Source organism: Tamandua tetradactyla, chromosome 11 (assembly GCF_023851605.1).
Source record: "Tamandua tetradactyla isolate mTamTet1 chromosome 11, mTamTet1.pri, whole genome shotgun sequence".
In the NCBI taxonomy this organism is placed as follows: domain Eukaryota; kingdom Metazoa; phylum Chordata; class Mammalia; order Pilosa; family Myrmecophagidae; genus Tamandua; species Tamandua tetradactyla.
Window position 1 is genome coordinate 2,899,704 of NC_135337.1, and position 27,636 is coordinate 2,927,339.

Genomic DNA, 27,636 nt, shown 5'->3' on the forward strand with positions numbered 1-27,636 from the left:
AGCTCCTTTGGAGATTTCTGTTTCAGCTATTTATTGCATGGTAACAAATACTTAATTTGGTGGCTTAGAACGGTAATGATTTATTACAATTCTATGAGTCAGGAATTCGGGCAAGGCTTCACCAGGCTGGGTGGTTCTTCTGCTTCATGTGCTGTCAGCTGAGGTCACTCACTCAGCAGGATTCAGCTGGAAGCTTGAGGGCTGGAAGGTTCAAGAAGGCTTGACTCAGGTTTGGCACCACAGAATATCTCTTTACAGCTTTTCTACGTGACTAGCTTAAACTTCTCAGAGCATAACAGTCTTAGACTATTCAGACTTCTTAAAGTATGTTTGGCTTCACGAGGGATACAGAAGCTGCCACTCCTCCTAAATGTCTGCACCATTGTCTTAGTCAAAACAAGTCACAAGCCCAGGTCATATTCAAGAGGAGAGGAAAAGATTCCCACCTTTTGGTGTACCACGTGTCTTATACAGAGAGGGAAAGAATTGTTGAGGATGTCTTTGGAAAGTAGGTAGCACAGCTTCTGCCAATGGGTTGGATGCTTTCTGAGCCATTGTTTACACAACTTTCATCTTGGGATTTTCCTTCACCATCGTCCTAGGGATTTTCTTTGCCTCACTCCTATGTGCCCCTTTTCACTTTTTATTCTCTTTGTTTTGGTGGAGGATACCCCCTATACCATTTCTTTCCCTCTTTGGAACCTTTTTGAGATAGAGTGATAGGCTATACATTTTTGAGGCTTTCAATTTCCTTATGACATATATTTTAGTTTGTTCAAGCTAGCAGAATGCAAAATACCAGAAATCTATTCACTTTTATAAAAGGGATTTGTTAAGTTACAAGTTACAGTTCTAAGACCTTAAAAATGTCCCAACTAAGGCATCCAGAGAAAGATAACCTTGATGCTGAAGAAAGGCCAATGTTTATCACATGGGCAGGCACGTTGCTGGTGTCTGCTCGTCTTTGTCCCTGGTTCCATTGCACGCAACTTCTGATTCCACTGGCTTCCTCTGTTAGGTTCTGTGGGTCCTAACTTAGCTGTTCTGGGGAAAGCTCTGGGTTTCACTGCTTAGCTTAGCATCCCATGGAAAGGCACCTGATTATGTCTGCTGGGCACTGGTTCCTACCTAGCTTCTGTCAGCCCTCTCAGCTCCTGATGTCCCCTGGGACTTCTGCATTTCCACACATCTGCATCTAAGCTTTCTCCTTATTGGTTATCCAAGCATCTCTGGTGGCACTCTGAGCATGTGCAATTGTCTGCATCTATGTCAGCTCTGAAGCAACTATACTTTATCTAAAATGTCTCCCCTTTTAAAGAACTCCAGTAAACTAATCAAGACCACCTTAAATGGGCAGGGTCACATCTCCATCTAATTAAAAGGTCACACCTACCTTGAGTGGGTCAGTCTTCATGGAAGCAATCTACTCAAAGGTTCCACCCTAAACAATAGGTCTGGCCCCACAGGATTAAATTAGGAAAAAAACATGACTTTTCTGGATAATAACAGTTTCAGACTAGCACAACATGAGATCATCTCCATTAATTTTTCTTTCTTCAAACAATTTGTCACAACAAAATACCATCCTGATAGACTGAAATCATACCAAAAGTGTTTCTTTCATCATGTAGTCATTGATTCATCTAGTCACAAATTATAGTGCTTCAGCAAAGTTCACCATAGATATATCTACCCAGGATTATGTGTGTCTCCTGATAGATTGGCTGTTTTTTGAGTGCAGGGACTGTGAATGATTCATTTTTAGATCTTTAACACTTAATACAATGTTTAGCACATTAGATACACTCAAGAAGTAGTTCATTGAATTATCTAAGCTGTCATAGGGTCTAAATGTTCATATACTGTACATAGTAAAAGAGTCTCTGATTCCAGAACATTTTTTTTGGAAGAGAGTGTGTCTTATTTCCAAATCTTGTGATGCCCTAAACTTGCCACTCACTTATAATAATGTGAATTTTAGAAAGTCAGAACCGAGTATGAATTTGCTAATTGCTAGTTCATCTGTTTTCCCTGGCGACAAAAACAGACTGTGATTATACATTGATCTAAGGGATATTGATAAAAAAATAGATATAGCAAATTAAATAGCAGCTTTTTGATAATTTTAATTTTATTACTAATAGTTAACGTTTTACAAGTAGAGATTTTTTTTTAAGGCGCAAACTTCCCTAATCAACCATTGTTAAGATCCCACACTGTTTGTATAACTGCAAGGCACTAAAAGGAAAATGCAGTTACTACTTACTGAAACATTTCTGATAACAGCTTGAAATACCTAAGTCCTAGAATCAGATGAGGTTAACTTGAGAATCTTTTTAAAGGACGTTATCTTCAGGGGAATTTAAAAAGGTGAGTTTATTATAGAGAGAAAGGAGTAGAGGGCATTCTAGCTAGGAATAACAGAATTTGCAGGACTTTGCAGGTGGTAAGACAAAGATTAGATTTACATTTAATGGCAAGATAGCGTAGTATAAACAATACAAATTTAGTTTATGTGGGTTTGGAGGTATGAGCACATTAGTTTCATGTTAGTCAACAGTTTCTGAGCACTTGCCATGTGGCAGGGGTTAAAGACACAAATTGAAACCAGGCAGTCTTTGTCTGTAAAGAGCACAGTCTAGTATGCACACAAACCTTGTGAACAGATAAGTTTAGTCAATTTAATGAGTTCAACTAGAACTAGCAACAGTCATGGTAATAATGCTTAGAGAGGATGCTGTGGTAGAGAGGGGAAACTGAAATGCCTGATTCAGAAATTTGAAGGTTAACTCTATCTTCAACAGTCCAAAGGGGTTAAGTGGAAAAATAGCACTCCAAATCAAAAGAATAGCATCATTTGGATGGAAAACATTAGGGTTTTAGTATTGAAATTTTAAGTACCTGGCAGAGTCTGATAGGCATTGAGGCTAGAAAAGGAGACAAGAACCAGGTACAGAAGTCCTGTTGAGACTGGGTAGCTTTTGAAACCTTTAAGCAAAAATATGATATGATCAAATTTGTGTTTTAGAAAAATATTGTGTAAGTGCTTTCACACAATATTTGCAGAGCTGAGGAGTTTGAACAGAAACCCCACGCCCAGAGAACTGCAGTATTTACTCTGTGGTCCTTTGCAGAATAAGTTAGCCAACTCCTAGCCTGAGGGAAAGAAAAAGAGTAAGAATTGGAATGTTTCAGTGGGTTTGGAGAAAAGATGACTTATTTGAGCATAAATTTAGTGACTTATTAGATGATTGGGGATGGGAGAAAGAACTGTCATCACTGAATCCCACATGTCATTAGATAGATATCCTGGATTAGCAGATACATTTGAGAGTCACTATCAAGTAAGTATAGCTTTTTAAATGTGTTCATGGATAAAATCACAGAGACAATATAGAGCAAACAGAGGACAATTAAAAGCAAGCCCTGGGAGTGGGGAAGGACACCAGGAAGAAGTAATCTAAAAATTAGCAGAACCAAGAGCCGGTGGAGGAGAGAGCCTCAAAGATCATAAGAATCGTCATTATTTAAAACCTTATGAAGAAATTAGGTGAAATATAACCTAATTTATATTAATATAATTTTGTATTAATTTATATTAATATAATACAATTTTATATTAATTAAATTCCTGAAAATTCCCCATTATTTTTCAGAAGAAATGAGTAAGAGAAATCCCACTGTGGGATTTCTCATTATTTATGTAATTGCTGAGTTTTTCATTCAAATACCTACTTTAAAATTTGGATGAAGTATCTTAAGCAGTTCTTCTAAAAACTGTAAAATTTCCTTTTTCCCTTGGTGTGGAACAGTATGCAGTAAGTGCTAAATAAATGCTTACAGGAACACTGCTTGGCCAGGCCCAGAGAAAAGAAAAAATATAGCATGTAAACAGTTAAGTGAAAGGCTTTTCCTTCTCTTGATTCAATTAAGTTCTGATTTTCTAGTCTTGTTAGATAATATATGTTATTCATTTTTCCACTGTTCTACTGTTATTCTCTGTAGGTAGCCAAATTTGTTTTTCTTTCTACAGCTCTTAAGGAAGTAGTGCTGGACTGTTTCCCCATATCTCATCGTTCATTTATATTTCGTTCATCCAGTAGCTACTGAACTTTTTCTTTAATGGAGACAAATAAAAGAATAGGTTTGGTCTTTAATATGTCTTTGCAAGGATGTCTGCCCTCACTATTTCTATTCAGTATTGTACTGGAGGTTCTAGCCAGTGCGGTATGGTAAGAAAAAGAAATAAAAGGCAGCCAGATTAAAATAGAGTAAGTAAAATTCTGTTTACAGAAACATCATCATCTTTGTAGAAAATCCTCTGGTATTCACAGAAAAACTACTAGAACTAATGAGAAAACTTTAACAAAGCTTCAGCATATAAGACCAGCATTCAAAAACTGATAATATATTAGCAATGAACAATCAAATTGAAATTTAAAAAGCAGTACCATTTACACTAGTACAGAAAGTACTAAGTATTTTGGAATAAATCTGACAAGAAATATGAAAGACGTGTATACTGTACAAATTCTATATTCTACAGAACACTGATGAGAGAAATTAAAGAAGACCTGAATAAATGGAGACATACACTGTGATCATGAATTGGAAGATTAATGTCATTAAACTGTCAAATACAGATAAATCTATAGATTCAACTCAATCCCAATCAAAATTTTAATACTTTTTTTTGAAGAAATTGAAAATTCTAAAATTTATATGGAAATGCAAAGAATCTAGATTAGCCAAAACAACTTTGGAAAAGATGAACAAAGTTGAAGGTCCAGCACTACCTGCTTTCAAGGCCTGTTCTAAAGTTGAAATAATCAAGACAGTGAATTATCAACGTAGAGATAGTTAAATAGATCACTGGAACAGAGTAAAGCTTCTAGAAATAGACCTACACATATTGATTTTTGAGTTTTTATATAGAGGTGCAAAGTCAGCTCAGTGGGGATAATTGATTTCTTATATAGAGGTGCAAAGTCAGCTCAGTGGAATAAGGATCGCCTTTTCAACAAATGGTGTTATAACATGGAATTTTCATAAGCAAAAGAAATGAACGTGTATGCATATCTTGCATCATACACAAAAATTAACCCAAAATAAATTAAAGACCTTAATATAAAACTTAAAATTGTTAAACTTCTAGAAGAACGTATAGGAGAGAATCTTTGTGACCTTGAGTTAGGCAAAGATTGCTAAGATGCTACACCAAAGGCATGATTCATAAAATAAATGGGACTTTCTCAAAATTAAAAACTTATTTCCCTCAAAAGGAACTGCTAAGAGAATGAAAAGACAAGGCACAGAGAAAATCTTTGCAAAGCATGTATCTGATAAAGGACTTGTATCTAGAATATATTTTTTAAATATCAAAAAGCAATAGTGAAAAAAAAAGCAATAGTGAGGAAACAGTTCATTTAGAAACAGGTAAAGGATTTGAACAGACATTTCTCCAAAGAAAATATATACAGATGGCAAATAAACACATGAAAAAATGTACAACGTTGTTATCATTAGGAAAATGCAAATTAAAACCATAGAGGTACCATTATACTCCACTGAAATTTAAAGAACTGGCCATACCAAGCATTGCTGAAAATGTGGAGAAACTGAAATTCTATACACTGATGATCAGAATATAACGTGCTACAACTATTTTGGAAAACATTTTGGCAGTAAGAGTCAAACATATACCTACTGGGTGGTGCGACAGTGGCTCAGCAGGTAGAATTCTTGCCTGCCATGCCAGAGACCCAGATTTGATTCCCAGCGCCTGCCCATTCAAAAAAAATATATATATACCTACTATAGGATCCAGCCATCCACTCCTATGCTTTTACCCAAGACGAAAACATGTCCAGACAGAGACTTGCACAGAGATACTTATAGCGGCTTTATTTGTGAAACAACCTAAATGGCCATTAGAACTGCTAATCATACTGTGATATACAGTATAATACTCTAGAATAAAAAGGAATGAATTATTGATATATGCAACAATGTGGATATCTCTCAAAATAAGTCTGCTGAGTAAAAGAAATCAGACAAAGAAATACATATTATATAATTCCAATTATATAAAATTCTAGGAAATGCAAACTAATATATAATGAAAAAAAACAGAGCACTGATTTCCTGTGTACAGGGAAGAAGAGCAACAGCTAGGGACTACAGAGGACCCCAAGAAACTTTGGAGAGTGATGGGTATGTTCATTAACTTCATTGTGATGATGGTTGCATGAGTGTATATATATGTCAAAAGTTACCAAATTGGGTACTTTAAATATGTCCAGTTAATTCTGTGTCAGTTATACCTCAAAAAAACTTTTATTATATAGTGTATGTGTGTAAACTATAATAATATACTACAGCAGTATGCTACAGCACTGCCACTAGAACGACTGAAGTTAAAAAGACTGAAATATTGCCAATGATCTGGAGCAGGTGTAATTCTCCTGCATCATTGTAAGTGGAAATGTGAAAATGCGCAAGCACTATGCAAAAAATTCTCACAGTTTCTTATAAATTAAACATAAATACCACTGCTATGTATTTACCCAAGTGGAATGAAAACATATGCTCAAAAAGATTTATACAAGAATGTTCATTCCAGCTTTATTCATAATAGCAAAAGACTAGAAACAGCCCGTGTATCCATCAATAGGATTATGAATAATATTCTTACAGTGGAATATTACTTAATCAAAATAAATATGTTATGGATACAACAGCGTGGATGAATCTTAAAAACGTTATACTGAGTGAAAGAAGTCTTACATGAAAAAGTCATGCTGTTTAACTCCATATATATGAGGTTCTAGAACAGGCAAAACTGATCCCTGCTGGAAAAAATATTAAAAAGTGTTTGCCTTGGAGCAGAACTTGACTGGAAAGAAGGGCGTATAGGGACTTTCTAGGATGATGAGAATGTTTTATATATATATATATCTTGATAGGCATTTTGGTTACATGGGTATGTGCATTTGTCAAAACAGCAGAAGTACTTTTAAAACTGGTATATTTCATTCAATCTAAGTTTCACAGCAATGAAGCTGAACAAATATTGAACTCTAGTTAGAGATATAAATACTGGAATATTGGGGAGAAAGTTTACTGATGTCTGCAGTTTACTTGGAAATGCAGCAAGAAAATATGGTTTGACAGATAGAGGGATTGATAATAAGGATAGATATTAAAGCCAGCATCACACATATGCTAATGTTAGTTTGGTTGCCTATGTCAGTAGTCACTATAAAATTTTTTCAACTTCAGTGAATGTTTGAGATTCTTCGTGAAAAGAGTGTTAGAAAATCTTTTTAAATCTAATATTTTTTACCACTGTCATAATTTTGGACTCATCAAACAACTGCCCCTTTGTGCCAAGCTTTGAAAATTTGTATCCACTGTTTGCTAATATCCAACTTTAACCCCTGCACCCCCACACTAGAGAGGTAGTAAGTAGCTGCCCTCCATGTGACATCAATGGATAGACATTGCTGGAAATTTCAGAGTTAGAGCCACAGGCCTTGGCTATCACACCATTAAAATTGCTTCAGATAGGAAGGAGTCAGTGCAGAATGTTAGTTTTTGCCTGTACCACATACCATATACAAAAATCAACTCAAAATGGATCAAAGACCTAAATGTAAGAGCCAGAATTATAAAATTCCTAGAATAAAACATAAGGGAACATCTTCAGGACCTTGTGTTAGGCAGTAGTTTCATAGACTATTCCCAAAGCACAAGCGAAAAAAGAAAAAAAAATGAATATATGGGACACCATCATAATTAAAAACTTTTGTTCTTTAAGGACACGAGAAAGTAAAACAGCACCCTACACAATGGGAGAAAATATTTGGAAGCCACATATCTAATCAGGGTTTAATATCCAGAATATATTTAAAAATCCCTCAACTTAACAGAAAGACAAGCAAAACAATCTTAAAATGCTCAAAAGACTTGAATAGATGTATCTCCAGAGAAGACATACATATGGTCGAAGAACAAATGTAAAGATGCTCAATACCATTAGCCCTCAGGAAAATGCAAATGAAAAGCACAAGATACCATTTCTCACCCATTAGAATGGCTGCAATTAAAAAAAGATAACAGAAAATTCCAGGGGTTGGAGAGTATGTGGAGGAGGACCACTCATTGATTGTTGGTGAAAATGTAAAATAATACAGCCAGAGTGGAAGATGGTTTGGGTGGTTCCTTAGGGACTTAAGTACAGAGCTACTGTATGGCCCAGCAGTCCAACTTCTAGGCAAATAACCAGAGTACCCTCAAAAATTGAAAGCAAGGACCTGAACAGATATTTGAGAATCAATGTTCAAAGCAGCATTATTCACAGTTGCAAAAAATAGGTACACAACACAAGTCTTCATTAGGTGAGAAACTCATAAACAAAAGGTGGTACATACACACAATGGAATATTATTTGGCCATAAAAAGGAATGAAGTTCAGATACATGCAGCAATATGGATAAACCTTCAAGACATCATGTTCAGTGAAATATGTGAATGTTGTTAAAAGGGAAAATTTTAGGTGTGTATATGTTACTAGAATAAAATTTTTTTAAAAAAACTGGAACTATAAAACACAAGTGTTGAACTCTGAGTTAAACCATGAACCGTAGTTAGTATTACAATTATGAAAATGTGCTTTCTTCAGTTGTAACAAATGTACCACACCAATGTAAGGTGTTAATAATAGGGATATGGGGGCGGGCCGCGGTGGCTCAGCGGGCAAAGTGCTTGCCTGCTATGCCGGAGGACCTCGGTTCGATTCCCGGCCCCAGCCCATGTAACAAAAACGGAGAAACAGAATACAATAAAACAAGAAAGTGTTTAAAAATGTTTCCCTTTCTTCCTTCCTTCCTTCCTTCTATCCTTCCTTCCTTCTCTCTGTCAAAAAAAAAAAAAAAAAAAAAAAAAAAAAATAATAGGGATATGGGAACCCTATATTTTATGCATGAATTTTCTCTAAATCTACAACTTCTCTAATTAAAAAAAACACAAAAATGTATTGAGGCAGAGGCTGAAGGAAAACAGATGAACAAAGTGAAAGCAATTACACTGCCTCCCTGTAATTTGGGGGGAATGGAGGAAATGAGGGAGGATTAAAATTAAAGTATTTGTAATAAAATAATGAGATGAGATCAAGGGATAATCAGTCAAATTATGCTGTTCTGATGTCCATACCGCTCAGATCTTTTCTAGGCCACTGCATCCAAAATGATAATAAATTGACTGCTTATATACAAATCACTAATTTTTTTCTTTGAAACTTACTAATAAAATATGAACTAAGAGAATTTAAACCCATTGTTGATTCTAGCTCTAACAGATTGTTTGAGTGCATGTGTATGAACAGTTTTGTCCTAGTTTATATTCTTTTGTGATCTTGTGTTCTTGGCTTTGCATTTGTGAATAATTTGGTAACAGAATCTCTAGCATTTGCAGAACATCACAACAGTCCTTTTTCAAATTTTAATACCATCAGTTTTTTTAAAACAATCGATGCTCAAAATATTTTTTGAGTAATGCAAGTTTAACTGAATTAATGTTTGCTTAACTTATGTTACAAATAATTAAAAATAAGAAGCTATGTAGAACTGAAAAAGAGTGAAGACTGTGCTTGAGTCTCCCTAAACAGAAAACTTTGATTGGATTTTAACCTGTCTACTTTGAGTAATTTTCTCCTGCTAATACGTAGAGGATTTAAAGCAAATAAGAGGAGAAAGTGAGGTAGAGAAATGCGTTTCTGTTTCAAAGATGGTATACTTAAGAACACTGCCTAATCTCGTCCTTCTCTTTGTCTTTACTACTACCACCTCACCATGTCAGTATGATGCAGCATATTCAGGCGTACTTTTATAGAATTATATAATTGACAGGGACCTTAAAAATCATTTAGGTCTAATATGCTCATTTTATAGATGAAGACACTGAGGCCCAGACTTAAGTACAGTTTTTTTTTACTATAGAATAAAGGAATATTAGACCATCCCTAAGTAGTGTTAAATTAAGTTCATACTCTCCTAGTCCAAAAACTCCTAATTCATCCATTTGTAAATCCTTTCAGTAGACACTAACTTCCTTATTATGTGTCAGATGTTAGTTAGATCCTATGAAAATATGTTATTGAATAAGACAGTCCCTGTGTTGGAGAGTCCAGTCTACTTAGGGAATCAGATAACACAGAATGTTAATTATATAATAAGAATAAATAAATTTGTTTGGAGCACCTGGAAGGAAACTCCTTTTCAGGCCTTGGGCAAAGAGTGGTCAAAAGATATCTTCCTTACTGAGGTGAATTCTGATCTGAGTTCTCAAAGGTAATTAGAATTGAAGAAAAGGGTATAGCATGTAAAAAAGCCCTAAAGTGAGAGACAGTGGCACAAAAATTCCCTAAGTAGCCCTCCTAATTCCATAATTATATACTTTCCTGAAACAACACCATTCCTTGCATATAATAACAATAAACCTACTTTTTTTGGACTATTCGTTACATTTAGCACATTTTGCCTTGGTAATTGTTATTCTTGTGCTTAACCTAGCTCCTCTCCTAGAATCGAAGCCTGTACAGGCATGGCCATATCCCCGTCATCCTGTATCACTTTCTAGAGTGGAAAATAGATGTTTAATTCCTTGCAAAAATGTATTTCCTAACACATCCTTGAACTGCTTCTCTGTCCTGACTCTACAATCTATCTTACGTTCTTAAACTCTTTCTTTATCCCATGGTCTCTTCAAACTTTTATTAGTTCATCAACTACCTTTGTTGTTAGTTGTAGAGCTCCTAACCTGGAACTACCACTAATCTAGTTTGTAGAAGTTTGTATCCAGTCAGTATACAGAGTTTGTATCCAGTTCAGTATACAATATACTGTTTAATAAAAATAAAGATTTCAGTATGTCATTTAGCAGTGTTTAGTTTAACTTAAATTAACTTCCTTGGTTCTGGCAAGGCCAAGTACCTCCCCCTACCCCTGACCATCTCCCTTCAAATAAATTTGCTGTGGTGGGAGAGGAGAGGGTATGAAGGGAAATGCTAATATTTGAGGCCTTATATTAGGCATTGGTAGTATGCCCAGTTTAGAATAGTAGCCGAGGCCATAAATAGATAAGTGATATATTGACTATCATTTTGTGATTGTAGGTTCTAGGGAGACTATAGAAATGGATATAAGTAACTGAAATAGTAAGTAGAAATAAGTACTATAAATGAGATTTAAACAAGGTTATATAAATTCAATACAGGGGATATCTGTTAGGAGCTATAAGAAAGAAAGAATGGTGGAGATGATACATACTGAGTCTAGAAGTTCAGGTGCAATTCGATTAGAGATAAGTTGTTTCTGTTATTCCATGCCTTTTCTTTCAAGTAGGTATAAGGAAGGTATATTATATTACAGGGTTGGAATGTGGAATAGGTTTGAGACAGTCACTGAAGAATGTGATAAGGTTCCAAAAAGAAATTAAAACAATTGTCATCAATGGTAAATGCCCAAAGTGGCATGTATTTATAATGTACCCTTTAGAACATTTGTAATATATTATGTCAGTGCACTGAAAGCATATGCATATGTATATCTTCTGTAAAAATGGGGATAGCAACAGTTTTGTATTGTGGCTACCCTTTATAACTGTTGTGAAGTTGTCGGTAACCAGGGACCAATTTATGATTACCAGTTTAGATAGATGAACAATCATTTGTAAGTCCTAGCTGTTAAGTACTTTATGTGGAAATTGTTTGCTACAGAATATTCCCCTTTAGGGATGAACAAATTTTGCAGTTTAGCTTTGTTTTTGTTTTTTTTTGTTTGTTTGTTTTTTGGTGCATGATCCAGGAATCGAGCCCTGGTCTCCCACATGAAAAGCAAGCATTCTCCCACTGACCCACCCGTGCACCCTGCACGTTAGCTTTTTTAGAGGATTACATGTTGTAAAGTGGAATTGACAAAGGTGATTCCACATCCACAGAATATTTACTTTGACTTTGAGAAAGAGGCTATGTATCAACTTGAAATATATAAGTTCCAGATAATTGATAAAGTTTCCTTTTTAATCTCATTTGAAAAAATGAAAGAGATTTGTGATATTTGGAGATATTAGCCATTTTCAGAATGCCCATAAATTTACCAAACAATGCCATATTCAAACTTCTTGACAGCAACATATAGATCAAGGGTAAGAAACATATATATCAAGGCACAATACATTGGAGCATATGTACACACAACGTGAACAAACGCTTCATGAAGTAAAACTCACCTTTTCTTATATTATGTATGTATATATATACTTCATGTATGTTATATATATAATATATTCATAATTCACTAAATTAATTGGACGCCTCACTGATGGGCTATACCTGCAGTTTGAAAAGCACTGACTATTGTAAGATTCTTCTGGCATCAATATCAATTTTGAAATACAGTTTTTGTCTAGTATAATTTTTCAAAATTGTGTTTGTATTTCTAATTTTGGCCTCTGGCTTTAATTACTTTTTCTTTTCTATTAATCAGGTATCAACATGGTTTTTCACCACCTTTTCTGTCTCAGGACTGAAGGACAAAATCCACCATGTGGACAGCCTCCATCAGCTATTTTCTGTCATATCCCCAGAACAGATCGACTTTCCTCCTTTTGTCCTTGAATATGATGCCAGGGTAAGAAATACCAAGAGTTCTCCCATACCTGGTATAGTATCTTAACTATTCTGTAGAGTAGTGCTTATGAGCACAATAGCCTTTCATTATAAAATATTATTAATATAAATTAGCATGTTTTAGTAAAATTGATAGTATCATTTAATGTACTTTTCCTACAGTAGCTTTAGGAAAAGTCTTTGCCCAAAAGAGGACTTTTTTCCAAGATATAATTTTCAGTGAGAGATTATTCTACATGAGTTTGAAGCCAATCCTTCTATGTTCTGTCTGTTTTCTCCCACCTTTGGGACGGATACCTTTGCCTAATTTCCTTATGATTGAATGGCTTTTCGTCCATATAAACAAAGCCAGTAGCATCTGCTGGTGCCCACTTTCAGCGGTAGTTGTAAATCAGGTAGCCTGTCTTATTATTAGTCATATCCTACTAAAAGTTTCATTTTTCTAAAAGTTTAGATAATGTTTTTAATAGTACCAAATAGTAATATTACTTACAGGTAAATTTGTGGATCTGTTACTTAAACATTAATCAAAAGACTATTCTTGAATCTGGTCAATATTCTGTTGTGTACACTCACATTATCACCTTAGTAAAAAGCAAGTAAGTGTCATTCTTGGTCAGAAGGTCATCAAGCATGAAGGAGGGAATATATTTGAAGATTATCTTAAGTTTGAAATGAAATTTTCCACCCTAATTGTTGTACAACATTATATAGCAAAATTAAAATCCTGCAACATATTTTTTCTCTAGCATTCCTCTAACTTCAGCCATAATTTCTGTTACCCTTTAGGTGAAGAGCAAAGTATTTAATGTGTTCTAATGGTTAATGAAATTTCATGTTCAGCTGTTTAACAAGGAAAATTTATAAATGGAATCTCTGGATCACAGAACCATAATTAAATATATGGAAAGAACATCAGTTTGTATTTACTGCAGATTGCTGGAGCTGAAAATAGCCTGTTATTCCTTTAAACTGTACATCACTCTTCTTCATACTTAAAAAATGGATAGCAGGAAAATATGAAAGGATACTTTGATACCAAAAATAATTCAAAGCTCCTGTCTAGATTTACAATTTATTTTCTGAGCTAGAAATAAATAAGTTGGCTTGTGTTGAGTACACAGGTGGTTCCGTGGTAGAATGCTCGCCTTTCATGTGGGAGACTAGGTTTGATTCCGGGACCACGCACCCAAAGGAAAAAGTAAAATTCAAGTTGACTTGTGTTGGTTAGGAAACCCAAGAGACTGTTTTGTTGTTGTTGTATATGCTGTATGGCGGGGGTCACATTTCATTAATTTTCCATGTGACTATCGCATTATTACAGCACAGTTTGTTGATTTTTTTTTTTTTCTGGGAAGCGCGTGGGTCAGAAATCAAACCCAAGTCTCCCACATGGCAGACAAGAATTCTACCACTGAACTACTTTTGCACTCCACGAAAGACTGTTTTGTGTTTTTTTAGGAGGGGGGTTTGCTCTTTTGGTTTTTTTTTATTTTTTCGCATGGGCAGGCTCCAGGAATTGAACCTGGGTCTCCAGCATGGCCAGCGAGAATTCTGCCACTGAGCCACCATTGCACCGCTCAAAAGACTTTTTTTAAGCCACATATTTTTCTATATATTTAAGGGTCTAGAAAGCAGGCCTTCATTGAATATCAACTGTAATTCTACCACACTCAAGCTTAGTTTTGTTTCTTTGTTTGGGTTTCTTTGTATGTTTGTTTTAGCTTTCTGTTGTATTTTCACATGTCAAGTAAAGGCCAAATTAATAATGTGATTAATCAAAATTAAATTGAATAATCTATAATCTTAACATTTGGCTTATTGGATCGTCCATCTGTATTGTACTAGCGCATTCTTAAATTGAGATTTTAGACTGTTTGTATATAAAGACTAAAGAGGAATAAAAATGTGGAAGAAACAAAATTGGGTGTCAGGAGATCATGTGGAAGAGAGATCAGTAGGTACTATAGCTTTACATATTATGCTGCAGTACTTTGGTTTTGTAGTCAGTGGTGAGTGTTATGTAAGGGAGAACCATTGTTATATTCCTATTTAGAAAGATTACTATAGTCACAGGATAAAGAATGATGAGGGAAAGGGATAAGACCATAGGCAAGGAGACAAGAGACTATTCCAAAAGTTTGATGGAAAAATGAGATTAGAACTAGGGCAATGGAAGTGGTAATGACAAGAGTTTAAAGATTTTAGAGATACTTAGAAACAGACATTTTAGGAAGTAAAATCCACAGAATTTGATGGCTGAGTATCCATTAGGGATGAAGGGGGTAAAGGAGCCAGTGGAAACTATCAAAATTTCTGTTTTGAGAGACTTGTTGGAAGACATTGCCAAGATCCCAGAGAGACAATTTAGGAGTAAAAACATTGAGGGTGTGGGGGTGGGGAGGTGAGAGACAGGTAGTGTGCTCGGTTTGATGTTCAGTTAGATGCAAGGTGGAGGTAGTTGGCTATTACTTGGCAAAATAACATTTTCCTTTGCTAGGAAGAATTAAAAATCAAATTGGAGAAAAGAAGTAAATATAGAATTGATTAATTTTATTATCATGTTCAGTTGTGCCCTTTATTTATTTGGTGAAGGAATGAAGTGGTATTGGTTGGTAGCAAGTTTCAGTGGGCTTCTATTTTTCTGGATCTTTTATGACTTAGAATATGGACATAAATTTCATAGAATTAAAAGGGTATTTGAGGGTACTTAGAAGATAATTTTTATTTATCTGAATGGAAATGATACTGGAACCGTTCCAGAGAGAGTTAGTAAGCATTCCTATATAAATGTAGTCAAGAAAGATAATACATGATTTTGCCTGGTAACATCTCTTCGAACATACATGATTGTTACCAAATATAGAGAAAATATTTGCTCAGCATTCTGTTTCATTGCACTAAATATTAGACTTACCCTTCTTAGTTTACTACAATTTTAGTGTGGATGTGAGAAACCAGAAAAGATGCAGTGGAATGAGGTAGCAAAATCTTAAAGATGAATCACTTATTTTCATTTGAGCTTCACAATAGATTTACCTCTTCAGGGCATGTTTCCCGAAGCAGTGTTTTCATGCATATTGAGGCAGCAAGATTGGCTCGTGAAACGGCTCTTGATAGGGAAGTCTAAAATTAAAAAAAAAAAAAAAAAAAAAAAAAAAGCTCTCATTAGTTTTTTTTCAAGTTTTCAAAAATGTTGCCAATCCTAGAATCTGTCTATACCCAAATTTAAAACAGTAACTTTTTTTCAGACCTAATCAGGTTTATAATCAGAATGTAGGTTTCCTCGGTGTCTTCTTGTTTTCTTGATTATTGCCCCAGGATCAATTCCTGCTCTAGAGTATCTGCTCTGAGGCATGATACAGCTCCAGATTCATTTAGTCACTCAAAATAACCTTTATCTGTCTACTATGTTCAAGACCAGACGAAGGTTTAATGCTCCATAAAAACTATAGCATAAAAATGGCACAAAGAAAAGCCATTCATCTGACCCCTCATTCTCCATTCCTAACTGTCGTCTTGCATTAATGCTAAGCATTTTGTATTTATGGTTTACTGGAGGAAAAAAAAAAAGTTCTTTCTCAAAGAAGTACTTTCCTTAAAACCAAGAAACCAATCTTATATCTCATGAATCTAATCTAGGACTGTCTACCATAAAATTAACTGTCCTGATTCTTATTAAGATAAAATTAGCCAAAATTAGGACCCAAAAGTCCTCCTTAAACTGATTTGTTGCTTTATACACTTGACATTAAAGTTCTGGCATTTAATTCTCTATCTTGATCTTGAGCTGAGCATCCTAAAAACTATTGTTACAAGCCTCATCTCTCAGGCATGTTATAGGTAAGAGTCTTTCCTGCCAAAACAGGTACAGTTATTCTATTCCTCAGAGATAATTTGTTTTGTTTCGTAACTCTAAATTAAGATTCAACACATAGTAAGACAACATGGTCTCACAAAAATAGAATCTGGGTGTTAAATTCTGAAAAACTTGGGTTCAAATTCAGTCTCTGCTGGTTACTAGCTATGTGACTTTGGATAAATTATGCAATCTGTGTGATAGCTCAGTTTCCTCATCTGTTAAAATGAGGTTGATACCTACTTTATGGCATTATCTGAGGATTTAAAGGGATTATGAAAGAAGAGTGCCTATAAAATGGCTTGCATACAGAATGCTCAATAAGTGGTATTGTAATTTTAAAATATTACCCTTATTGCCTGTACCCATTTTAAAACCAATTCTCACTGACTCCAGTGAAACTGTGGTACTGACTGAAGGCCTGCTGTCATGCATGTGCTAGACATTTTATATACTCTGTCTCATTAACTTTAAATCCCTATCTTTAACATTCCCAGTTAAATTGGTCTTGCTATATTAAATGTTCTCGTCTGTTTTCTTTTCCACAGGAAAATGGGCCTTACTATACATCATATCCTCCATCACCAGATTTGTGACCTGCCACCTTTTAGTGCTGCTGGTTTCCAAGGATGCCATTTTCCCTGTGACTCACTACCTATTGAAGTAATACTCATTTTTGCTGTACAGATCCAGAGAGTCTTTTTTCCCCACCTCTCTGGTATTTTTTTATTGACTGTATATTTTCTGGCACATAAGCAATCTAAAAATGGTAGGCCCTTCTGAACTGCACTTATTTTAAATTTGTATATTTATATCAAATGGAAATGTTACTTTTTAGAGGGTTGTTAATAGAATTTGGGGAGCAACTTTTGAGCATCTTAAGTTTCTTTAAAGGACACCCATTCTCCATTAGATAAGCTGTCATTATTGTTCACATCTTCTCCTTAACATTGCACACTGTTTTCATGTACTGAGTGTTTCTCAAAATATACAGAACTGCTGTGCGCTGACTAAATGCATCGTTTGCTTCAGATCCTGGCAATACCACTCGCTTTTTTTTTTTTTACAGATAATTTGCTTATAAAAAAAGAGTATTGTCTGGAACCAAGAATATAGAAATGTATCCAACTAAGCAAAAACCATCAAAATCATTAGCAAGCTGTAGGATTGGAATTTTACCGCACTGGTCTTAGATCCTTGGATTGTACGATTTGTTAAGATTGCCACTGTTTTGGAAGAAGGAAGGCTGTATCCTCAACCTTTTTTCCATAATCATGGGCAGTTTAATCTGCTTATTCAAAAGGACCGCCTGTACTAGTACTGGTTGTTAATATGGTATCCCACGTGAATAAGCGTCTCCCAAGGCTCCCTCGGGGAGCCTTTAAAGAGTGTGCTGTCTTTCCAGAGTTGTAAACGATTTTGTTTGTAGTATCTGTCAATGCCACTACCTTTAAGGGAATTTTTTAGCAGTATCTTGAATTGCCTGTATCAATATGAAGGAAGTGTGTTGCAGTGTGCAAATCCAAGGACCCTGGTAATTGCCTTTTTTCCCCACTCAGGCTCGGTTTGTGCCTTAGCTTGTTTATGAGTGAAAATTAGAATTGTGCTACCTTCTTCACAGAGATATCACAAGCATAGCGTTTAGAAAGGGTTTTGATGTCTTTGGATAAAGTGCTAGGGGAGTTTGTATAGTAAGGTGTCTTCAGTAAGTTTTTAAATGGAAATGAATATAATATGAGGAAGTGCTACAAGGCACTCCCCTCGTCCCTGGCACTTTTGGGTGATTATACTTTTGAGAGGACAACAGTGGTTAATACAAAATCCCAATCATGGGGAAGGATCTCCTTCCTGCCTTGTCCAGAATTTCTTCTGGCTGATTCCTCCTCCAACACTACACTTTGACAAGAGGTCTGTATTAGCCACTTTAAACGTTTTTTCTTAATTAAGTTCAAACCATTTTCATTTCCATCTAGGTATCTTCTTAATACTCCTTTTGATTCCTACATATGCACATGAAACACCCCATCTCCCCTACCCCATCATGAACATTAGCAGTTCAGAGGTGAAAAAGTGGACCCCTTCTGTTATGATGTGCTTCTAAGGGTTCCGTACCCCTGTCCCCCAATTAATTCCTCAGTGGGAATGAAAGAAACATATGGTATTATGATAGGGAAATCCCCCTTTAGTTGTGATAACCTCATCCTATACTTTCCAATATAAACAAGATAGGCTTTACATTTCTTAAAGAAATATGTATTTATTTGTTTGTTTGCTTGTTTTGCTGGTGTTGGACACATTTACTTTGTGTCAAAAATCAAAATCACTTGTTCTATATGTATGCTTAAATGTTAAGATCTTCTAGTTACGTTCTGTAGGTTATCAGATCTAGGCAACCACTCAGATGCCAGGTGTTAAGCCTCCTCTCAAACAGCACTCAAGTGACTCATGAGCCATGACCCTTAAAAACCTGAAACATTAGCCTTCATCCTTTCCAGTCAATTATTTAATCTTTTTGAGATATCTTTTTCACTAAGTATGGAACTAGTTCATGTTTTAGAGTTATTTAAAGGGTATGTGGCAAGTTGTTTTAATGTCCTGAATCATAGGAAGGGAAACAGTAACTTTGAAACTGAAGTGATGAAATACATTAGAAAACACATTGGAGCAGAAAGGGGCGACTGGGTGGAACTGACCACTAGCATCTGATCTTAATCAGAGCTCCACAAGTGGTCCTTGACTTAATTAAACTTTGGTTTTGCCAAATGCTAGTTGAATTGCTTAATGAATAGTAACTCCATTATTTAATTAATTCATGCAAGGCATAATATGACGTTTAAAATAAGACTTTTTTTCTTCAGCATATATTTGGTTTCTTTTTAACTGATCTATAACCAAGTTTCTTGCTAGTTAAAATTACCTCTAATAAAAAGCTCAGTCTTTACTAAACTCTAAGACTTAGACACCAACTGGTTCATATTTTAGAGGTTTTATTTCCTTTAGTAAATATTTTATTTCATTGGCTAAGGCTCTATATATTGCCTTTTTTTAAAGCAATTCATAAAGTATTTTGAGAATAATCGACAGAGGGGCTTTAGATGATTTTTGCTGCAAAAATGGGTATAGATTTTTTGGTCAAATTCTCAAAGTATAAACGAAATAAAATATCTCTCCTTCCTGGAGAGGGATGAATACATTCACTGTAGTAGAAAAATACGGCTTCCCTATTTCCATCTGTTTTCTGTTTGCTTAGATATTATTTAATGAATTCATGTTGTGAGTAATGATTTTGTCTTTTCTTTGTAATGATTAATAGCAAAGTGATAAAATGTAGTATTAACGATAAACTAAATATCACTCTTTGTGTTTCCCTGATACATTGCCTGTGTATGTGTGTATATTGCGTTTAAATTGCTTAGTATATATATGAACAGAAATCATTAGAATTTGAAATACTGAAAAAAAAAACAAGAATTGTGTGTTTCTAAAAACAGTGGAATCATATTCAAGGGCCAAAAGGATTACAAGCCAACCTGTAACCACCTCTAAACCTGGAGTTAGCCAGGTGAGTTTCAGTTTGTAGTTCACTTAGATTATAGTCATCACAGTCAGCATGCACTCAAGTGTGTGAGCTGTGCTGGCACTAAGGCAGTCTAATGGCATATGGACTCTGCTTTGCAATTGCCTGAGACCAGGAAGGATGAAGGAAAGCTCTACCTATAATCTAGCTCATATCATAATCCCAGAGATGATAAGGATTGCTTGTTAGCCCCAGCCATTCATACATATGCATGCATACATGCGTGTGTAAATATATGTATGCATACATCTATACATGTGTATATATTCGTCCACATGTGCATGCATACATCACAATGATCTGCTTTATTTTACACCTTGGTCGTATGATTCTTACGGCCCATATGTAAGAACACAGTGATAAATAACACAGTTCAAGCCGTGCCTCTTAGTGAAATACCTCTTGAACAAATGGTTTCAGGGTCATTCTAGATATTGTATCTTTCTTGGATATTAGTTGTTAACTTTGTTCTTCTGAGAACAGCATCTATGAATCTTTTTTATGTACGGCATGCCTTAAACATATAGGGTTCAAGAAGAAGAGTGTAGACAGTCTCTAGGTGAATTATATTAACAAAATTTTAACATCAAATAGTATCTAATGTTTTTTATTAAACGGTTAGAACTAGTACATTTCACGCGGATGATCACACTTTTATTTCTGTAATGCATTCTGTGAGTGTAGGCAGGCAGTCAGCGTCACTGATGCAGGATTTTGTCAAACCACATCTCGTGGGCTAAAGGGTTTAAGTAAGAGCTTAACATATGTAAATAATTTTAATTGTCACTGAACAAAGAACACCAAAGAATATTTTAATTGGCATGATTTTAAATTTTGTTTTTGAAAATTCAGAAATCTTTTAAGAATGTTTTGCGTTAAAAATACATTTTGACGTTTTTAATTGAAAGGTAGATTTCTTTCAAAGGAAGTTCCATGCTACCCAGAAATGGTCTATGGAGAACCAGAAGTAAAGTGGTAATTTTTGTATTGATCCCCAGGGTAGGGCATTCTTTTTTGTCCATTCATATGATTCCTTTTTCTAATCCCCAATGTTTAACCTTTTGTTTGTTGTACAAGATGCAATTAATTTTTCTGTCAGTATTCTCTATAGAGGCCTATTCTAATGCTTCTCAGACGTTATTAATGTGCATATATTAAATCTTCTGGAGCCATTGTTTAAAAATAAATCCTGATTCAGTAGGTCTGGGGTATGGTCCAGAGTTCTCCATTTCTAACAGACTCTTAGGTGATATCAACACTCCTGTCTGCATACCACACTTAGAGCAGCAAGAGCCTAAACTATATTTCGTCTCCATATTTTCCCTGTTTGAGGAAAGAGAGATAGAACTATCATTTTAATTCCTTCATGGACCAAGTGCTCTCACATTCATTATTACCTTTAATCTTTTTGCAAGTGCTGTGAGGCAGGCGATAATGGGGAGAGTGATCTGCTGAAGACACACACAGACAGAACAGCACAGAGCAGTATTTCTCAAACTTGAATAATACAGACCCTAGTCTTTTGTTTCTTGACTTTTTTAACAGGGAAAAATTCTTCTAACTCCCCAGTTTTGACTTCCTTGCATTATTACAATGTTAACTAAATATATATGAACATAAAACCAGGTATAAATGCTTACATCTCATATTCATGTATAAAACCAAAACAAGTTTACAGATTAGACACAAACAAAACTACTATAAAATTAAAGAAGCTACTTCCTATCCCTGAGTCTTGAAGATGTTTCCATATATTTTCTTCTAGGAGTTTTATGACGCTATCTCCTATATACAGGTCTTTGATCCACTTTGAATGAATTTTTATGTAGGGTATGAGGTAGGGGTCCTCTTTCCTTTCTTTGGATGTGGATATCCAGTTATCTTAGCACCATTTATTGAAGAGACTGTATTGTCCTGGTTCAGTTTATTTGGGGGTCTTGCCAAAAATCAACTGACCACAGATCTGAGGGTCTTTTTCTGAACTCTCACTTCAATTCCATTGATCAATATGTCTATCTTTGTGCGAGAACCATTTTGTTTTGACCACTGTGGCTTTATAATAAGTTTTAAGATTAGGAAAGTGTAAGTCCTCCTACTTCATTCTTTTTCAGGATGTTTTTGGCTATTTATGACCCCTTTCCCTTCCAAGTAATATTGATCAGTACCTTTTTCATTTCTTCACAGTAGCTTGTTGAAATTTTGATTGATACTGCATTGAAACGGTAAATAAATTTGAGTAAAATTGACATCTTAACAATATTCAGCCTTCATATCCATGAACACAGAATGTCTTTCATCTATTTAGCTCTTTGATTTCTTTTATCAATGTTTTGTAGTTTTCTGAATACAAATCCTTTACATCCTTGTTTAAGTTTATTTCTAGGTACTTGATTCTTTTAGTTGCTCTTGTGGGTAGAATTTTTTCTTAATTATCTCCTTGGTTAGTTCATTCCTAGTGTATAGAAACACTAATGATTTCGCGCATTCGTCTTGTATCCTGCCACTTTGCTGAATTTGTTTAGAATTCTTGTAGATTTCTTGGGATTTTCAAAATATAGGTTCATGTCATCTGCAAATAATGAGAATTTTACTTTTTCCTTTCAATTTGGATGCTTTTACTTTCTTTTTCTTGCCTGATTGCTCTTGCTGGAACCTCTAGCACAATGTTGAATACCAGTGGTGATGGTGGGCTTGTCTCATTCCTGTTCTTAGAGAGAAAGCTTTCAGTCTCTGATCATTGAGTACAAAGTTGATTGTGGGTTTTTTATTATATGCCCTTTATCATACTGAGGAACTTCCCTCCGATTCCTACTTACCTTTTGAAGTGTTTCTATCAAAAAAGTACACTGAATGCCCTTTCAACACTAATTGAGACGATCATATGATTTTTCCCTTTCAGTTTGTTAATAATGTGGGTGCGTTACATTAATTGATTTTCTTATGTTGGACCACCCTTACACACCTGGGGGAAATGAACCCCATTGGTCGTGATATATAATTCTTTTGATATGCCCTTGGATTAGATTTGCAAGTATTTTGCTGAGAATTTTTCCAATTATATTCATTAGGGAGATTGGCCTGTCGTTTTCCTTTCTTGTAGTATCTTTGCTAGGTTTTGATATTAGAGTGATGTTAACTTCATAGAATGAGTTAAGTAATGTTCCCTTTTCTTCAGTTTTTTGGAAGAGTTTGAGCAGAAATGGTGTTAATTCTTTTTGGAATGTTGGATAAAATTCCCCTGTGAAGCCATCTGATCCTGGGCTTTTCTTTCTAGAGAGGTTTTGATGACTGACTGAATCTCTTTACTTGTGATTGGTTTGTTGAGGTCTTCTATTTCTTCTTGAGTCAGTACAGGATGTTCATGTGTTTCTAGGAGATTGTCCATTTCATCTAAGTTGTCTTCATTTTTTGGCATACAGTTGTACATAGTATTCTTTTATGATATTTTTTATTTCTTTGGGATCCATGGAAATGATCCCCCTCTCATTTCTCATTTTATTTGCTTCTTTCTTTTTAACTTTGTTAGTCTAGCTAAGGGTTTGTCAATCTTGATCTTGTCACAGAACCAACTTTTGGTTTTATTGATTCTGTTATTGTTCTTTTGTTCTCCAGTACATTTATTTCTGCCTTAATCTTTGTTATTTATTTTCTTCTATCAGCTTTAGGGTTAATTCGCTGCTCTTACTCAAGTTTCTTCAGTTAGTCAATTAGGCCTTTGGTTTTAGCACTTTGTTCCTTTTTAATGTAGGCATTTAAAGCTTCAGATTTTCCTCTCAGCACTAAGGTGTTAGCTTAGCATCCCATAAGTTTTAATATGTTGTATTCTTGTTTTCATTCATCTTCAGATATTACTGATTTCTCTTGCAATTTCTTCTTTGACTTACTGATTGAGTGTGTTATTTAACCTCCATATGTTTGTGAAAGTTCCAGTTCTTCAGTGGTTATTGATTGCCAGCTTTACTCCATTGTGATCAGACAACGTGCTTTGAATAATTTCAGTCTTTTTAAAATTATTAAGACCTGCGTTGTGCCCCAGCATATGATCTGTCCTAGAGAATGTTCCGTGAGCACTTAAGAAGAATGTGTATATCCTGCTGTTTAAGGATGCAGTGATATATATATCTAGATATATATATCTGTTAGGTCTAATTCATTTATCATATTATTTAGGTTCACCATTTCCTTATTGATTCTTTGTCTAGTTCTATCTGTTGAACAGAGTGGTGTGTTGAAGTCTCCCACTATCAGTGTAGAAACATCGCTACCTTCAGTTTTACCAGTGTTTGCCTCATATACTTTGTAACATCCTGATTGGGTGCATAAACATTTATGATATTTCTTCTTAGTTAGTTACCCCTTTTATAAATATACAGTGTCCTTCCTAATATCTTATAATATCTTTGCATTTAAAGTCTATCTTATCTAATATTAGTATAGCTACTCCCACTTTTTCTTTGGTTATTGCTTGTGTGGAATATCTTTTTCCATCCATTCACTTTCATCCTGTTTGTACCTGGGAGTCTAAAGTGAGTCTCTTATAAAAAGAATGTAGATGGATCATATTTTTTTTATCCTTTCTGCCATTTGGTGTCTTTTTCATTGAGGAGTTTAATCTGTTAACATTGTAAACCTTTATTACTCTAAAAGCTGTGCTTACTTCAACCATTGTATCACTTTTGTCAGAGCTTGTATTTTCTCTGTCTTTATCCTTTTAGTTTCCCTTAATGATAATCATTATTTCTATACTCTCCTCCAAGTCTCTCTTTCCTTTTTATTTTTTCAGCCTCCAAAACACCTTTTAGTATTTCTTGGAGGACAGGTCTCTTGTTAACACATTCTCTCAGCATTTGTTTATCTGTGAAAATTTTAAAACTCTCCCTCACTTTTGAAGGATAGCTTTTGCTGGTAAAGAGTAAAGAATCCTTGGCTGGTAATTTTTCTCTTTCAGAATCTTAACTTCTTCTTTATACTCTTCTAGTGTCTTCTTGATATCATTATCGCTTTAGCCAACTCGTGGGAGTTGTTTAGGAGATTTATGTGAGCCTCTTGGATTAGTTGTTCCAAAGTCAATCTCTCCTTTGGCTTTTTAATTTGATCATTTGGCATGGCCATATCTTCTTGCTTCTTCATATGGTTTGTGGTTTTTTGCTGGTTTCTTGGCATTTGATTATCTTGATCAGGCTATTTTGAAAGTTGGTTCCCTTGCTCATCTAATATTTTGTTTTTGCTTAGGTTTGCTTTAGAGGCCTACTTTGGTACTTGGTTTGTCAGTAAGTTCCAGCCAACAAAGGCCATGGCCTAATTCAGGAAGTGCAGTCCTTCTCAGAAGTCTGTTGGAGGCTGGGCAGAGCAGCAGCTTACCAGAGTGCACTTTCCCCATCTTCCCAGCAGTTGGCCGTCTTAGGCCACCTCTCCTCAGCTGTGGCAGCCCACTGAGCACAGTCCAGACTAGGTGAAAATCCAGTCAAGCCCACAGGCTCTCTGGGCATGCTGGAAGCTGCTGGCTCCAAGGGTACGGGATGGGCACTATACACCATGGCAAAGGCTCCAGCTTATAGGTGGGATGGTCTGGTGATTCCCCGATTCCTGTACGGAAAAACTCTGTTCTGTGGGACTGAGAGGTGCAACTTCAGCCAGCAGCTGGCCTTGGATGGTCTTTATGCTGGCCAGCCCAACCACTTCGGGGGTGGGGGAGGGGCGCCTGGCATTACAGTGCAGCTCCCTCACTCCTGCCTCTCTGCTCCTGTACGATGTGAGTGCCTGCTTCTGTGCAGATAGAATTCAGGCAGCAGAACCCAGAGTCTCTTGCCAGCCAGTTGTCAGATTGTTTCTGCTCTGTGTCCCCCTCTTCTCCCAAGGAGAGGGCTTCCCAGATTCCCCAAGTCCAGGCGCCCACAGCAGCCTGCCTCATGGGTGGGGGATTCCAACTTGGCACCACAGCAGGGTCTCTGTATGTGGCTAAAAGGAGTCTGCTGGCTCCCAGGTTCCCACAGGAATGCTAGGCCATGGGTCTGAAAGGATTGTCTCTCCTACCTCTCTGAAGCAGAGGTGGCTACTTTTTGGCTGTCTGATCTGGCTGTTACACAGTGGTGGATCTTAGGGATGACTACAAGTGAGTGTAGTCACCCCAGTTTCTCACTAGTCTCTCCACTTTTCCATCCAGGTCTTCCTTATATAGTACAGAGGTTCTTCTTTAGTCACTTGGACTCCAGACCACTGCTTTGGTCATTTTCTGCCTGTTCTCTAGTTGTTTTATGGTAGAGGAGTGTTTTATAGTGACCAGTAAATAATGTTAATGTGAGATTCTCCCTGACTCTCAGAATAGCTGTTTGCAGAAGAATTTTTCCCCCGACTTTATTATCGTGCTGCTCCTAAGCAGTTCCATGAAATAGTACATAAACTTCCTAATTTTTCATCTGTAGAACACACCTAAAAATATTTGGGTCTCATTATCCCTTAAAATAGTTTCTATTAAGTCTTCTAACCCTCCCTATATTTCTAAAATAAATTCTGAAAAAAATGAGCAAACAATTCTATAGACTGGGCTTTTTGTTTGTTTTGCCTTTTCTCTTATTGAATGATGGGAGAAAATACCAGGAGAGAGTTGCAAGAGGAATTCATAATTGTGTATAAACAAAGATAGTATATATAAAATTCTAATTCTTTCCTTACTTAATAAATTTGCATAAATTCATTTAGTTGATATGTGATTAAGGAATGGCCATATAAGTAGTTTCTGGTGTTGCCATCCCATATTCTGGAAACCACATATGAAAAAAAAAGTTACTTTTCTCTAAAACCACAGGCAGCCTTGGAGTTACTCTCTTTAACCCCTGCATGTTGACGGGACCAGCAGCTGACATATACATGAGACTTGTGCTTACAAATTGTCAGGTCCTAGAGATCACCTGGTACAGTCATTCTCAGGGTAGGTGGTACAACCCCCATAGGGGACCTTTTGGGTTGTTTGTGGGTTTTTTTGCCTTTTTTCTTTTCACAGTGATTGGCAGGGAGGATGCTGTTGCTCTTTAGTAGGCAAAACTGGGAGTGCTAGATATCTTGCAGTATTTTGGATTATCCCACATGACTTTAGAATATCCCACTGAAACTAAACTTACCACATGTAGAAAACCAGTATGACTAATATGTAGCACTGAAAAGATTTTTATCAGTAATTTAATGAGAAGTATGTTAGGAAGATGAAAGCTTACATGGAATAGAAACTTAACTATTTACTCCACACATGTAATCTATTCATTGTATTTTAGCATTTAGATATTTACTTGAAAAGGACTTCAGTATACTAGTGCCATTACAGCAAAAGTATTTGAAACCAAATACAATCAAGTAACAGGTGATTTGAGACTCTGTTTACTATCAGGGAAGAGTTGCTAAAACTCACAATTTTTTATAAACTAACACCAGTGTATCAATTTCAAATTCTTTCCCTCAATGAAACATATTTGCACTTGTTATTAAAGTAGTAAAAACATGAAATTAGAGGCTATCATT

General features: G+C 35.6%; 1 protein-coding gene and 1 long non-coding RNA gene across 6 annotated transcripts in view; one reads left to right on the forward strand and one right to left on the reverse strand.

The window, feature by feature from the left end:
- Nucleotides 1-19,310, forward strand: part of GDAP2 (ganglioside induced differentiation associated protein 2) — a 91,424-nt gene extending 72,114 nt beyond the window's left edge. For 2 of the 5 annotated variants that reach the window (XM_077119746.1, XM_077119751.1), the window contains 2 exons: nt 12,546-12,720; nt 17,096-19,310. In XM_077119746.1, the coding sequence (XP_076975861.1) occupies nt 12,546-12,720; nt 17,096-17,214 (294 nt within the window). In that variant the 3' untranslated portion in view covers nt 17,215-19,310. Of the gene's footprint in view, nt 1-6,154; nt 6,242-11,274; nt 11,686-12,545; nt 12,721-17,095 lie in introns of those variants that run through there. The other 3 variants (XM_077119748.1, XM_077119747.1, XM_077119749.1) reach the window with 3 other exon arrangements.
- The window catches only part of LOC143649786 (uncharacterized), a 37,517-nt gene continuing 9,896 nt past the window's right edge, over nt 16-27,636 (reverse strand). Inside the window, exons 2-3 of the long non-coding RNA XR_013159184.1 lie at nt 15,728-15,814; nt 16-201 (exon numbers count right to left, since the gene is read on the reverse strand). This is a non-coding gene — a long non-coding RNA (uncharacterized LOC143649786). The remainder of the gene's footprint in view (nt 202-15,727; nt 15,815-27,636) is intronic.